The 15000-nt window shown below is 41.0% G+C and overlaps 1 protein-coding gene across 2 annotated transcripts in view; it reads left to right on the top strand.

Annotated features, from left to right (window-relative positions):
- LOC143034626 (uncharacterized) overlaps positions 1-15000 on the top strand; it is a 794390-nt gene that overhangs the window by 747175 nt on the left and 32215 nt on the right. Inside the window, exons 4-5 of one of the 2 annotated variants that reach the window (XM_076200963.1) lie at positions 2127-2254; positions 6124-6316. In XM_076200963.1, the coding sequence (XP_076057078.1) occupies positions 2127-2254; positions 6124-6316 (321 nt within the window). The remainder of the gene's footprint in view (positions 1-2126; positions 2255-6123; positions 6317-15000) is intronic. The other variant, XM_076200964.1, reaches the window with a different exon arrangement.

Consider the following 15000-nt stretch of genomic DNA (forward strand, 5'->3'; position numbering starts at 1 on the left):
TTTATTTATCTTTTTTTTTTTTAGTAGGAGTTATTATTCGATAATTCGAGTAATGGTCACAGCAATATATAGCCACACCCTCTTTTATCCTCGGAGATCCTTTCAGTGATGGAAATCTGTGTCCACAGATAGATATTATCCATTAGAATTGCTATCTATTACTGAACTGCAATTGAAAGTCATAAATCTCTTTACTCATTCTCCAGTTACATTCTCCTGTTGCAGCTGCAAAGGGTTTGACACACGGCACCTCATAGATTAAAAAAAAAAAAAGGAAATTCATATAAATGAATTTTGTGGGTAATGACTTTTTCCTTGTAATGAAGAATTGTTGGGCGTTTATCCTTTATTTACTAATTTATTGGTTTTTGTTTGTTTATCCATTTCATGATTAATTATTTCTGTCTGGGTTGTTTTAAAGACAAGTTATCCGAGAGTGAGATAACGAATCACTTCTTTCGTTGGTTGTAGTGCTTGGAGTGAGGGTAAGTATGTTTATGTCTGGGGAGATAGCTTCTTGATGTTCGGGGATCGACTCATGGGATTGTTGCTGACGTTTAGAACATTTAGGACCTGAATTTTGTGTCATCTAGACACAGTCGACTATGTTGTGCGTTCAGTTCACCTGCCAGTTTGTAGTTTGCTAAATTGTATAATGGTTAGAGTGATATTTTTATCTTTTTTTATTTGTATTTCTTTTATGATTATTTTTCTTTTTTATCTGAATGTGCCTGTTTAGTTTCTTTAGTTTTGTTGGAGCAAGTGATGCTGTTGTGTTTATATGTAATGATTCCACCATTGTGTTGTGTGTTGTCTTCTCTGGTTGTAGTGTATTCTGGAAACGTGGGTAATGTTGTTTGTGGTTTTAGAGGAAATACAGACAGACATCAGCCTTGGGAATCTTGTGGATCCATTAAGTCTGAATTTCGAGAACATAACCTCTAGCACACAAGACAAGTACATTTAATTTTCATTATTGTTCTGACTAGACCGATGAACTGAAGCCTTGTTTGTTTGTGTTTGTGAATCTTTGTGCGCGGGCGTGTGTGTGTATCTATCTGTCCGTTTGTGTGTATCTATGTATGTGTGTGTGTGTGTGTGTGTGTGTGTGTGTGTGTGTGTGTGTGTGTGAGAGAGAGAGAGAGAGAGAGAGAGAGAGAGAGACAGACAGACAGAGAGAGAGACAGACAGACAGAGAGACACACAGACAGAAAAACAAACAGAGATTGACACACAAATATGCAGTCAGTGAGTCAGTGAATCAGTCTTGCAAAAAGACAGTTCCAGACAGACAATGGTAGAGAGACAGGCAAAGAGAGACGGGCAGATTGAAAGGTCCATTCTGTGTTGAGCTCACGACTCATAATTGGCTGGCGCTGTTGAGGCCAAGTGTGTGGGATGTCGATTTTCTTTTTTCTTCCTAGAACGCATATATGACGTCACTGGGACCTGCAATAGCCCTGCCTCTGTGATCGAGAAATTCGAGAACATTGTTGTCATGGTTACCGGTTTTAATGACATCATTGACTTTTTTTTTTTTTTTTTTTTTTTTTTTTTTTTGTGACGGTGATGATAAAAGCGACATGATGTCACAAATTGTTTATTGCGATATACAATGAGGAAAAGATGTGTTGTTTTGTTGAACAGAATATTGAGTTACTGAATGATGAGCAACTAACAGCCGAAGGTCACTAAAGGGGCGAAGCCGAGGACCCGACTAACCCAGGACGGGCAAAGCCCGGGGCGTGCATAGCCCGGGACGTGCATAGCCCGGGACGTGCATAGCCCGGGACGTGCATAGCCCGGGGCTTGTGAAATAAATAAGAATAAAAAGCAAAATAGAATAGAAGGAAAAGGGAAATGGTCTGAAGAACGTGAAAGGGTGAGTGATGGGCCCGTGGTTTCAACAGGTCATCTGATCTGCTTGTGACTAGACCTGATAGTCTGCTCTTTAACTTAGTGAAATACAATGTTCTGTTCAAGTTACGAAGTGGACTACGGGCTGAAGGTCTGGCACCCATAATCTTTAAGTATCTTTCTGGTTTCCGCCAGGACATTTTATTCATACCAGGTGAACCTCCCGTTCCCGTAAGGCTAATGGTCTTTTTTTTTCTGATCCCCTGCAGCTCCGCGCGCGGAAATCATCGGCGCGCCGGATCTCCATGTGGACAAGGGGTCGACGATCAACCTAACCTGCACGGTGGTCCATAGTCCAGAACCTCCCGCATACATTTTCTGGAGACACAATGGGAAGGTAAGATCGCGTGTGTGTGTGTGTGTATGTGTGTGTGTGTGTGTGTGTGTGTGTGTATTCACCTCCTCGGATCTGCTGCAGTCTGTGTGTGTGTGTGTGTGTGTGTGTGTGTGTGTGTGTGTGTGCGTGCGTGCGTGTGTGTTTTGTGTGTGTGTGTGTGGAACAAGAAGGACAGGGGGAAATAGAAGAAAGGGTAGTGAATGGTGGGATGAGGAAACAAAGAAGGTTGTAGAAGAGAAGAAGCGAGCATTCACAGATTGGTTACAAAAGAGGACAGGGGAGTCATATGAGACGTACAAAGAAAAGAAAAGAGAAGTAAAGCAAAAGGTAAAGGAGGCAAAGAGGAGAGCAGATGTGAAATGGGGTAGGAGTATGACAGAAAATTTTGAAAGTAATAAAAAGATGTTTTGGAAAGAAATTAAGAGAGGAAGAGGAGGCGAATCAAGTAGGGAAGAAAAGGTAAAAGGTACAGATGGAGAGTTGATAATGGAAGAGATGGCAGTGAGGGGAAGATGGGCAGAATATTTTAGGGAGTTGCTGAATGTGAAGGAGGATAGGGAAGGAAAGATAGCTGCAGTGGGAAATATGAAGAAAATGAGAGTGATGAGTGAGGAGAATGGAGGAGAAATAAGGAAGGATGAGGTGAAGGCAGTTGTAAAGATGATGAAAGCAGGTAAGGCACCTGGTCTGGATGGATGTCATGCAGAATGTCTGAAAAAGGGAGGTTCAGTGATGGTGGACTGGTTGGTGAGATTATTTAATGTTTGCTGGAGAGAGGGTAGAGTACCGGAGGACTGGAGTAGTGCCTGTATAGTTCCTCTTTACAAGGGAAAAGGGGACAAGTGTGAATGTAGTAATTTCAGAGGGATTAGCCTGTTGAGTGTAGTAGGGAAGGCTTATGGGAGAATCTTAATTGAGAGGATTAGGAGAGGAACAGAAGGAGTAATTGGTGAGGAACAGTGTGGATTTAGGACGGGTAGAGGTTGTGTAGATCAGATCTTTGTGGTAAGACAGATATGTGAGAAAGCTATAGGAAAGGGGAAGGATGTTTTTTTTGGCTTTTATGGATCTGGAGAAGGCTTATGATAGGGTAGACAGAAAGGCACTGTGGGAGGTTATGCAGATTTATGGGATAGGAGGAAAGCTTTTGGGAGCTGTCAAGAGTTTTTATGTGAGTAGTAGAGCATGTGTTAGGATTGGAAATGGAGAGAGTGAGTGGTTTGAAGTAAAGGTGGGACTTCGTCAAGGATGCGTTATGTCGCCCTGGCTGTTCAACTTATACATGGATGGGGTGGTGCGAGAGGTGAATGCTAGGGTAGTGAGTCAGGGATTGGAGATGGTTAAAGAAAATGGAGAAAAGTGGGAGGTGAGCCAGCTGTTGTTTGCGGACGACACTGCGCTTGTGGCAGGGTCAGAGGAGGGATTGAGGAAGCTGGTGGCAGAGTTTGGGAGAGTATGTGATAGAAGAAAGCTAAAGATAAATGTGGGTAAAAGTAAGGTGATGAGATGTACAAGGGGTGAAAGTGGCAGTAGACTGGAAGTGAACATTAAGGGAGAGCGACTGGAGGAAGTGGATAGTTTTAGATACTTGGGTGCAAGTGTAGCAGGAAAAGGTGGAGTGAAGGTGGAGGTAGAATGTAGATTGAGAGAAGCGAGTAAATGCCTTGGTGGTTTAAAGAGTGTAATGAGAAATAGACATTTGGGAATGGATGCGAAGAGGAGACTGTATGAAGGAGTGATTGTGCCAACAGCACTGTATGGGGCAGAAACGTGGAACATAAGAGAAGAAGAGAGAAGGAGTTTGAATGTGTTTGAGATGAGGTGTCTGAGAAGTATGGTGGGGGTTACTAGGCTAGATAGAGTGAGAAATGAGGAGGTGAGGAGGAGAACAGGGGTGAAAAAGGATTTGGGAGAGAGGGTTGATGAAAGAATATTAGGATGGTTTGGACACATGGAAAGAATGAGTGAAGAAAGACTAGTAAAAGAGGTATGGAAGGCAGATGTGGAGGGAGTGAACATGAGGGGACGTCCTAGGATGAGGTGGATGGATGGGGTGAAGGGGGCTTTGGGGAAGAGGGGAATGTCTGTTGAGGAAGGAAGGGAAAGGACGGAAGACAGAGGTGAGTGGAGAATGGTTGTATATGGATGATGTTGTGACTGCATGAGGAGGAATGGGCGGGGGGGTGGGGGGTGGGGTAGTATGTGTGAGTGAATTTTGACGCAGCCCGAAGGGATTTCTCCCCGTCCTCTCCTTATATGCAAAGGGGGACGGAGAGGGGGGGTCGCCGATTAAATGAAGCTGCCTTGCTGTGGTTGTACTGTGTCTTGCGACAGTGGTTCTGACCCTGGGGGGTGGGCTGGGTGCTGGGATGACCGGTAATCCTGTTGGTGCTCTGTTGAGAGGAAGGGTGGGAGGGGTGTGGAGTGTATTTAGGGATGAAATGGGTGGGAGTGTTTTTATGCCTTTCCCTTTTGGCTACCTCCCTTGGAAGGGGGAAAAAGCCTTGGTATATGTATGTATGTGTGTGCGCGCGCCCGTGCATTCATCTATATGTTCCACCACCGTACCTAAACAGGAAAGGATGTTGAGCGACCCAGTCACCATGCATGTAATTGTGGATTGTGTATTTTCACGTATTTGTTTGTAATGTGTATTTATTGCATATATTTGTATAATTACATATTTATATTTCAGCGATTGTGAGAAAAAAAGGAATCTGCTCTATGGCAACACCTCTAGCTGAATGGTTGGGGAATGTTGCCATACAAAGAATATTTAGTTTGCATTTATCTTCATTTTGTTTACAGGAAGTTGTTCTTGTAATCCCTAACATATCCTTCTTTGTTCAGTGCATATTGATCACAATTTTTACGATAATTGTCAAATATTTTAGGTACAGCCTGTTTGCCTGTTTAGTGTGGTGGATGAGTGTACGGTCACATATGCACAATATATTGTTCTTGCTAATACTTGCAAACCAATGGTCAACAACTAAAGACATATAAGCTATAGTCCCAAGGGTTCATGACCCATATTCTGATTTTTTGTCGTCATTCGAAGGGGCTACTCCAGGTCCCCTATTATCTCTAAAATTGTCTTTTCAGCTCCAATAGTAAAAAATATATAAATAGATAAAAGAAAATGAAAATGAATAGATAAACTAAAGAAATATATTATGATAATGATAACAAATACCAATGACAGCAAACGGTAATGTGTTTCTTTTATATTCTTGAATAGAATGGCGTCATATGGGATAAAAAAAAATTTAAATACAATTCCTTTGTTATTATCTATATTATTTCTATCTTAGATGCCTGGAGACAGCTTTAATGGCATTGAAATCTCCATAAAGACAGTATATTCAGTTGCAACAAATTTTCTTTGTTACCTTTAACACTCTGTTCTTGTCCTCTTTTTCATCTTTCTATACCAGCTTAGGACTCCATTCCAATGTTCATTAAAAAAGTATATATATATATATATATATATATATATATATATATATCTTGATAGCGCAATGGTTAAAGTCACTGTTCACTTGTTACGTCTGAGCTGGGTTTGAGTCCTTAGCTTGATCACATAGTTTCCGTATATGCTTCCATCGAGCTCCTCGTCAGTCTCGAGCGTGATAGCATGGAATGAAAGTGAAAATTAATATAGTTGTAAAGATGAACATCTGTATACTGGGGATCATTCAGTGTGTGTAATATAAATATATATATATATATATATATATATATATATATATATAAATATATATATATATATATATATATATATATATATATATATATATATATACATATATATATATATATGGCTTTTACAAATAACATCATCATATGCCCTCTTCCTCCATCCTCAGGTGATCGACTACGATTCCCCGAGGGGCGGCATCACGGTGGTCATGGAGAGGGGCAGCGTTACCCGCGGGTACCTCCTGATGCAACACGCGTCACCAGAAGATTCTGGGAACTACACCTGCGCGCCCTCAAATACGGCCCCCACTGCCATCAGGGTCCACGTGCTCCAGGGTACGAGGGGGCGGGGTATACAGGGTAGGAACCAGCGCCTTTAGCTTCAATACAAATGCCTATGAGGAATCATCACACATAACAAGGTGTACTGACGGGGTATACACGTCCTCCACGGGGTGTCTGTCAAACAACATCTGAATGCATACAAGAAGTCTTGTGTACATATGGGATATGCATTCCCATGGGGTGGTCAAACCACGTCTGAATGCACGCAAAAGTCTTGAACATGTATAGGATATACACTCACGGGGATGTCTGTCAAACCATAGGTGGATATACATCCACAAGGAGTAACACGTATGGGATATACACGTCCATGGATGTGTCTAATACACCAATAGGGAGTCTAGGCACATTTTTTTCATGTCTATAAAGAATTATAACACCTGTTTCTACACACAAAAGAAGGTCCTTATATAGTGAACAGCACACGCCCTTTAAGGGTTTTGACACGTTTAGCTACAAGGATAAAAAGAACAATGAAAAACATTATAGTATACTTACAAAAACCTTTATACTATACACTTGGTAACACATAAAAAGAAAAATTTGTTCCCTTGTTATATGACCGAATATCCTACATACCTTTTTCTTTCCTTTACAAGCCTGAATGATGTGTTTACATAAACATATAATACACGTCTTATATATTAACTTTATAAGATGCAAAGGTTTACAAAATTCGTCTCATTCCAGAGAGATCTAATAGAGAGGTGGGAAACACGTACAAACACACTTCGGTTTTGTTTTACAATTTATTACAAAGTCTTCTAAACGTATTACTATACCTTTGTATCTTCGTGTGTACATTGGGCTGAAATAACTTCAGTATCGCTGCGCTGCGAGCCGTTACTTCAGTTACTTCAACACTCGTGGGCGGGGGGTTGTGTGTGTGTGTGTGTGTGTGTGTGTGTGTGTGTGTGTGTGTGTGTGTGTGTGTGTGTGTGTGTGTGTGTGTGTGTGTGTGTGTGTGTGTGTGTGTGTGTGTGTGTGTGTGTGTGTGTGTGTGTGTGTGTGTGTGTGTGTGTGTGTGTGTGTGTGAGGTCACAGGATTACTCATAGATTGGTCATACATGAGCTCTGAACTCTCATCCGGGAGGGAAGTAACTGTCGATCACGAGTCCAACACGTGATCTAAGACCATGGTGAATCACATACACACACACATGCGATAGCACAATGCAGACAAATATACAACACAGAGAGTATCTAGATACATGTGCATGTATATACAGTATACAAGATACTTTATTTGCATGAGTAGTTCCAAGTCTGTATAAGCAGGATTGTATAAGAGTAGTATATTTCCCCATGTAGTTCAGAAACATGCGGGTTTTTAAAAGTGAACAAACTTAATTCATATAATCTGACGGGTAGTTTACAAACTATATTACAGTGAGTGGGAGACAGTTTGTGTAATGACCAATTATGTCATTATATGTTTATTCATTTTCAAGATGGTACATCGGGCATTCACTTATATTACTTAGGCTTCTTCCATTCTTCCCTTAATTTGATAAATTTGTCTAATATAAAAGAAATTAAATGATAAATAGATAATAGAAATAGATAAATAATGAAAAAATAGATAAATAAAAAATAAAAAAAAAAGATTAAGTATTGAAAACTGGTCACCGTGGAAACATCTGCCTTAAGAACCAATGTTGTTCTTCATCATCTTATAACAGATCTCCTTAGACAAAAGGGGCTAAACTAAGACAGAGAATTTACTGATGACTTTGGTTAAGTTATGTGTTACCTTATGTTAGGTTAGGTTAGTTTAGGCTAAGTTAGGTTAGGATGTGTTTGGGTTGGAATGTTCTAATTAAAGATTATACAGAGTTGTCAAATATTATATAACATTTTCAAAATACGGTAATACCAACATGGCGTACATTTACAGTGCGTCGACGCTGAAAGGGACTCTATTCATTGATAATCCATTCAGACCATCGTTAGACCATCTTTAGACCATCTTCAAACCATATTAGACCATCTTCAGACCATCTTTAGGTCATATTCAGGCCATCTTTAGACCATATTCAGATCATATTTAGACCATATTCAGATAATCTTTAGACCACCTTCGGGCAATCGTTAGACCATCATCAAAAAAATTAAGACCATCTTTAGATCATCTTCAAACAATTTTAAACCACCTTCTGACCATCTGTATACCATATTGAAACCATCTTTAGACCTTATTTAGACCATCTTCAGGCAATCTTCAAGCCCTTTTAGTTCCGTTTAGACCAAACTTTAGATAAATAAAACGGTCAGGATTAAGCCAGACCAGAATACATAGTTACCAAATTTGAGAATCTATTAACTTCAATACAAAAAAGTATCCTAAATTGAAAATAAAATCGCCAGACATTAACCTGAATTAAAATTGTAGTATCCTAAAGGAAGTGGTGTCTTGGTGGGTTGTGTCAAACGCGTTGGTGTTTGATTACAGCAGCAGAATTTCACCAGTCTACTTCCCCCTACAGACTGACAGTTTGCAATGGTTACTACAACTGTCCTTAGTGGGAGAAGCCAAGATATTTAAAGTTAATTCCATGAGTGATTTGTTTATTGAAAATGACGATGATACTTTGTACAAAAATGTCGGCGAAATTCTGGACTCGTTGTCTTTAGTATACAATCATTTGAAATCCTATTACAATACATACATATCCTTTTTACAGGATGCAGAGAGATATGTTTTATTTTATTTACAAAATAAATAAAGCTGATATAATGAATATTATTATTTATATTAAATATAATTGATTGAATGCATGTTCTAAGGGGTGACTATAGTTTATCCTGTGCTTGTCGGTGGGTAACTATGCGTGTTGGCTACAGAACACTACAAGTCCCCTCTCGCTCCTGCTCTTGTACTGGTAAAGATGTTGACACAGCATTTGTGAGGGGTTAGCGGTCTCACAATTTATTTAGAATTTATCCTAGTGATACTAGTTTTGAACACTAGTATATGGTATCATATTTTCATTATAAGGATGTGTAGTTGTTTCTTGTGGTTAAATTATTATGTTTATTAATCTAAGTTACGGAGTATAGCGTGTATGAGAAAAAGATGTTCTTAGGAATCGGGGATATTTTACGGTTTGGTCACGTGAAGGAGCTAGGGTGTGTGTATGCATGTTCGTATGTACGTTGCGATGTAGTTTTCCATGGGTGTTATTGTAATGTATGTGGGGTTATAGGTCATGGTTACAGTGGGTAAAACGAAATGGTTTAAACCAGTGGTTACCGAAGTGGTACCTTTAGCTGAATGAAATAGTCGGACCATAGCCAGAATAGAAAGTACGCCACTTTATTCAAGGAAAAAAAAAAAAAAAAAAATCGTGAACAGAGATTGAACATCAAGGGCCTTGCTGAACACTCGTACTGAACAATGCTTTGTTCTCAAACAGGAATCTCTTTCGATTCAAATTCCTGCATCCATTTTTACCGTTTCATCCCAGTGAAACTAGCCCGCCCCCATCCCACTCCTAAGTCATCACCCTGTTACTGAGGACAAGACTACCGCCAACATGTTCCCTCGTGTCGCAAAAGGTTATACTGTTTTTTATATTCTCCTTACATGAAGAGGCAAGGCAATTGTCTGTCTTTTGCGCTCTCTTATAAGGCAGTTGGAAACATTTACATATACACGAAAATAATCGAAATTGGCCCTTCCAAATTGGTGACTCAGACGTGAGTTCCAGGTCAATCCTAAGATATCTATCAACATTCATTGTCATAATTTCACTTTTTCACATAACAAACAGCTACCGGAGACTGCTCCTCCCATTTCTCCTCCTCCTCCCATTCCTCCTCTTTCTCCTCCTCTTCCTTTCCCTCCTCCTTTCCCTCCTTTTCTTCCTCCTCTTCTTATTCCAGCCAGCTGATGACATGGAAACATATTGACATTACACAACGCTAGCATAAGTCTAACGTTGTCTCCCAGAGAGATCTATGTGTGGCTGTGGGTTTCCAGTCAGTGAAACTGGAGAGAGAGAGAGAGAGAGAGAGAGAGAGAGAGAGAGAGAGAGAGAGAGAGAGAGAGAGAGAGAGAGAGAGAGAGAGAAGGGGGGGGACTGCGTAGTACATTGGATGAGGTGATCAATCTATTTCTACCTGACAGCGTCTCATTCCCTCCTCATTTCTCGTACAATGGATGCTGAAACACCATTTGAGAATCTTGTCTGTACTGAAGTACTCATTACACACACGAAAGATATTCACACACACACACTCTCTCATATGCATACACACGCACTCTCTCATATGCATACACACGCACTCTCACACACACACACACACACACACACACACACACACACACACACACACACACACACACACACACACACACACACACACACACACACACACACACACACACACACAACGTTGCAACCATGTGTGAATTTGTAGCTAGGTATGATGAAATGATGAAAGCAAGAAACTGGACTCCATGAACGTTGCTCTTTTTCTGTATAGTTCAATTAGGTAAACACACTCACACACACGCACACGCACACACACACACACACACACACACACACACACACACACACACACACACACACACACACACACACACACACACACACACACACACGAGACTCGGTGGCGCGGTTGTTAGTCTCCAAGTGTCACTACGGCGGTCCGGGTTCGAATCCTGCCCAGGGCTGAAATAATTTTTATATCGCTGTGCTTTGAGTCGTTACTCCAACTCTTGTGGGCGGGGAGTTGGGTGTGTGTGTGCGTGTAAGGTCACAGCATTACCCATAGATCGGTCATACGAGCTCAGAGCTCTCTTCCGGGAGGGAAATAGCTGTCGATTGCGGGTTCAAAACGTGATCCAATATCCATGGTGAATTACACAAACACACACGCACTCGTAAATATCACTTTCCAGCACGTTATCACTAACACTGCTTCTGTTTTACCAGAAAACACACACACACACACACACACACACACACACACACACACACACACACACACACACACACACACACACACACACACACACACACACACAAACGAAAAAAACAGGAATACACAGCTATACAGATTTAAAACAATGAACACGCTCATAAAACAGAATGATACATTGCCCAATTTTAGAGTGATTCCAACATAGACCATAAAAAGAAAACTCGGGCTGTTTCCCGTGGATTAAATTAAGCTTTGCTAACAGTGTCAAGCTGAATAAGAACCACCTAAATAAGGAAGCCATTGTATTCTGAAGAACTAAATGAAGACAAATGAACTGGGTATCCTTTTTCTTAGCGCCATCGTAAGCGAAATGGTCACTTGGAGCCTCACGACAGCCAGAATAAAGTGAACAAGTGTCGCTTTGTACCGAAAGGGTTTGCCTGTGTAGGCGAGATTTTGTGTCAGGTTTTTTTATATGCAGTCGGTTAAATTGTACTCGGATCGTCAATATTACTTGGCCCAACTAAGCGTGTTCTCGTTTTCCAATGCGTGAGAATGAGAATGAGAGAAAATCTATCTATTCATGGATTTATCAATCTACTTATTTATCTGTTAGTTTATTTACTCTTTTATTGATCTATTCCTTTATTCATTTATTCATTTATTTAGTTATTTGTTTATTCATTTATTTACTCGTTTATTTTGTAATTCCCATCAATGTAAAGCGTCGAGCCAGATAGTCTCCTGCCAAACTAATTGCGTCATTATAACAGCGGATTTGCTGTAAATGTACTGTCTCTCGCTGCATTGCTTCTAACCCAGGGCAGTACACGGGATACAGGGACGACCCGTCACCGACGAGTAGCTAAGACGAGAAGGAGGAAAGGGTAGTGGATGTGAGTGGAATGGGTGGGGATGAAGTGGATGGGAGTGGAATTATGCCTTTTGACTCTGGCTACCCCCCTGGCCAGGGGGAGAGATTCCTTGGTATATGGATGGGTGGACTTCAAAGGTGACCATCTCACGCTAAGAGTCACTTAGCTGTCACCTGCATACTACAATAACTGTGTGGACTGAAAGAGCTTGGAGGAGTTACTGGTAGTTGATGCACTCCAGGACCTCTATAGATCTCTCAGCATTACTGCGAAACGTTTCTGTGTCAACAAATGATAGTAGTAGTAGTAGTAGTAGTAGTAGTAGTAGTAGTAGTAGTAGTAGTAGGAGTAGGAGGAGGAGGAGAAGGAGGAGGAAGAGGAGTAGGAGGAGGCAGAAAAGTAGGAGGGGGAACAGGAGTAGAAGGGAGAAGAGGAGTAGGAGGAGGAAGAGGAGGAGGAGGAAGAAGAGGAGGAGGAGGAGGAAGAGGAGTAGGAGGAGGAAGAGGAGGAGGAAGAAGAGGAGGAGGAGGGAGAGGAAAAAGTGCAGGAGGAATAATGGATCAGTCACCGCTTGTCAGCTCCGTGTGAAAAGATAAAGGAATTGTTAGTGCAGCCGATTTTGATAGATATCGGTTTCAGAAACCAAGTGTCATACCGTCAGGGCTTCACCTCTAGTTGGATGTGTCAAGTTGAATACCTTGAAGACAGATTGCAGCGAAATATGATTCTGATATTCATTTTGCAGGACCTTCAATTTGAGGAACAGTCACCAGTCAAATTTTTGACTACCCATGATACAAAAAGGGAGAGCGACTGGAGTAAGTGGATAGTTTTAGATACTTGGGTGCAAATGTGGCAGGAAAAGGTGGAGTGAAGGTGGAGGTAGAATGTAGATTGAGAGAAGCGAGTAAATGCCTTGGTGGATTGAGGAGTGTAATGAGGAATAGACATTTGGGAATGGATGCTAAGAGGAGACTGTATGAAGGAGTGATTGTGCCAACAGCACTGTATGGGGCAGAAACATGGAACATAAGAGAAGAAGAGAGAAAGAGTTTGAGATGAGGTGTCTTGAGAAGTATGATGGGGGTTACTAGGCTAGATAGAGTGAGAAATGAGGAGGTGAGGAGGAGAACAGGGGTGGAAAAGGATCTGGGAGATAGGGTTGATGAAAGAATATTAGGATTGTTTGGACACATGGAAAGAATGAGTGAAGAAAGACTAGTAAAAGAGGTATGGAAGGCAGATGTGGAGGGAGTGAACATGAGGGGACGTCCTAGAATGAGGTGGATGGATGGGGTGAAGGGGGCTTTGGGGAAGAGGGGAATGTCTGTTGAGGAAGGAAGGGAAAGGACAGAAGACGGGTGAATGGAGAGTGGTTGTATGTGGATGATGTTGTGATTGCATGAGGTGAAATGGGCGGGGGGATGGGGGGCGAGGTAGTATGTGTGAGCAAAATTTGACGCAGCCTGAAGGGATTTCTCCCCGTCCTCTCCTTTTATGCAATGGGGGGACGGAGAGGGGGGGGGTCGCCGATTTAATGAAGCGGCCTGCTGTGGATGTGCTGTGTCTTGCGACACTGCTTCTGACCCAGGGCAGTGGACAAGGTGCAGGGATGACCCGTCATCCAGGAGGTGCTCAGATAAGAGGGAGGGTGGAGGGGTGTGGAGTGTATTCAGGGATGGAATGGGTGGAAATGATTTTGTGCCTTTCCCTTTTTGGCTACCTCCCTTGTAAGGGGGAAAGAGCCTTGGTATATGTATGTATGTATGATACATAATTCAAATTCTTTGTGTGAGAGTTTTTTTTTCTGTTCAAGAAAATTACCTAACTGCAAGTTAAATATTACATAGGAAAATACACTACGCACTTGACAAAGGAAAAAAAAATCATATTGACGCTGTGAGAACTACAGCGAGAGTAAAAACTTTTGCTCCTGACTGTATATTTCCTTGGCTCCTACAAGAACTGAAATCTTTAAGTACTGAAGAATATTCTATGAATATTATACATAAAGATATAATTTACATTAACAATATTGCGAAAAAGGCGCCGTCAAATAACGTTACAGAACCAGGTTCTATATTTCAGAACGATCGTCCATTCATCATCTAGATTGAAGTTTTTAGTTGATTAGGTCTTCCCCAGTCACGTTAAACTGACCAAGTTTAGTTAAATACGTTAGGAAAAAGTATCTGTCATTGGGCTGATTTAATTGTTTTCTTTTTTTTTAATATTACGAACGTTTCTCTAATTAGATGAGCGATGTGAAATAAGAAAGTAGAAAATGAAACAATATGAAATTTGTAAATATGAGGAGGACAAAGAACGGGAAAAGATAAAAGAAAAATATAAATCTGAAAAAAAAAGTAGACAAAGGAGGTAAAAGACAAAAAATAAAGAATAAAAGGAGGAGGAAGAGGGGAGGAAGAGGAGGAGGAGGAGGAAGAGGAAGAGGGCAGGTTAAAGGAAGAAATCGGAAAAAGAAAATAGAAAGAACTGAGAAAGAAGTGATGGAAGGGAAAGAAGAGAACAATGAAGAAAACGAGAATTAACTCCTTCAACACAGGGGACGGACCCCTGATTGAAAGTTGTCTTCAGTAATCGAGACCCCATTCAGATCAGAGTTTAAGTCCTCAAGTATATAAAATGTGGTCTGTTTCTTGGCTAGAATAGAATGTTTCAAGGACCTTACCATACTGAAAGTAGTAGCAAGAATGGTGGAGGTGATGATGTGTATAGTAAAAAATTTTAGGGCGTTGGGGATTTGGGGAAGATTTTTTTTAGTTGAATAAAATCACCTGGCGTTCGCTCAAGGGTTAATAACTGGATCAGCTGAAGGAAATCATCTGGGTTCGTCAGTACCAAAAAATTCAACTAATACGAGGATCAAGG

The sequence above is a fragment of the Oratosquilla oratoria genome, chromosome 17 (assembly GCF_046742065.1).
Source record: "Oratosquilla oratoria isolate Oo_2021 chromosome 17, ASM4674206v1, whole genome shotgun sequence".
NCBI classification, from domain to species: Eukaryota; Metazoa; Arthropoda; class Malacostraca; order Stomatopoda; family Squillidae; genus Oratosquilla; species Oratosquilla oratoria.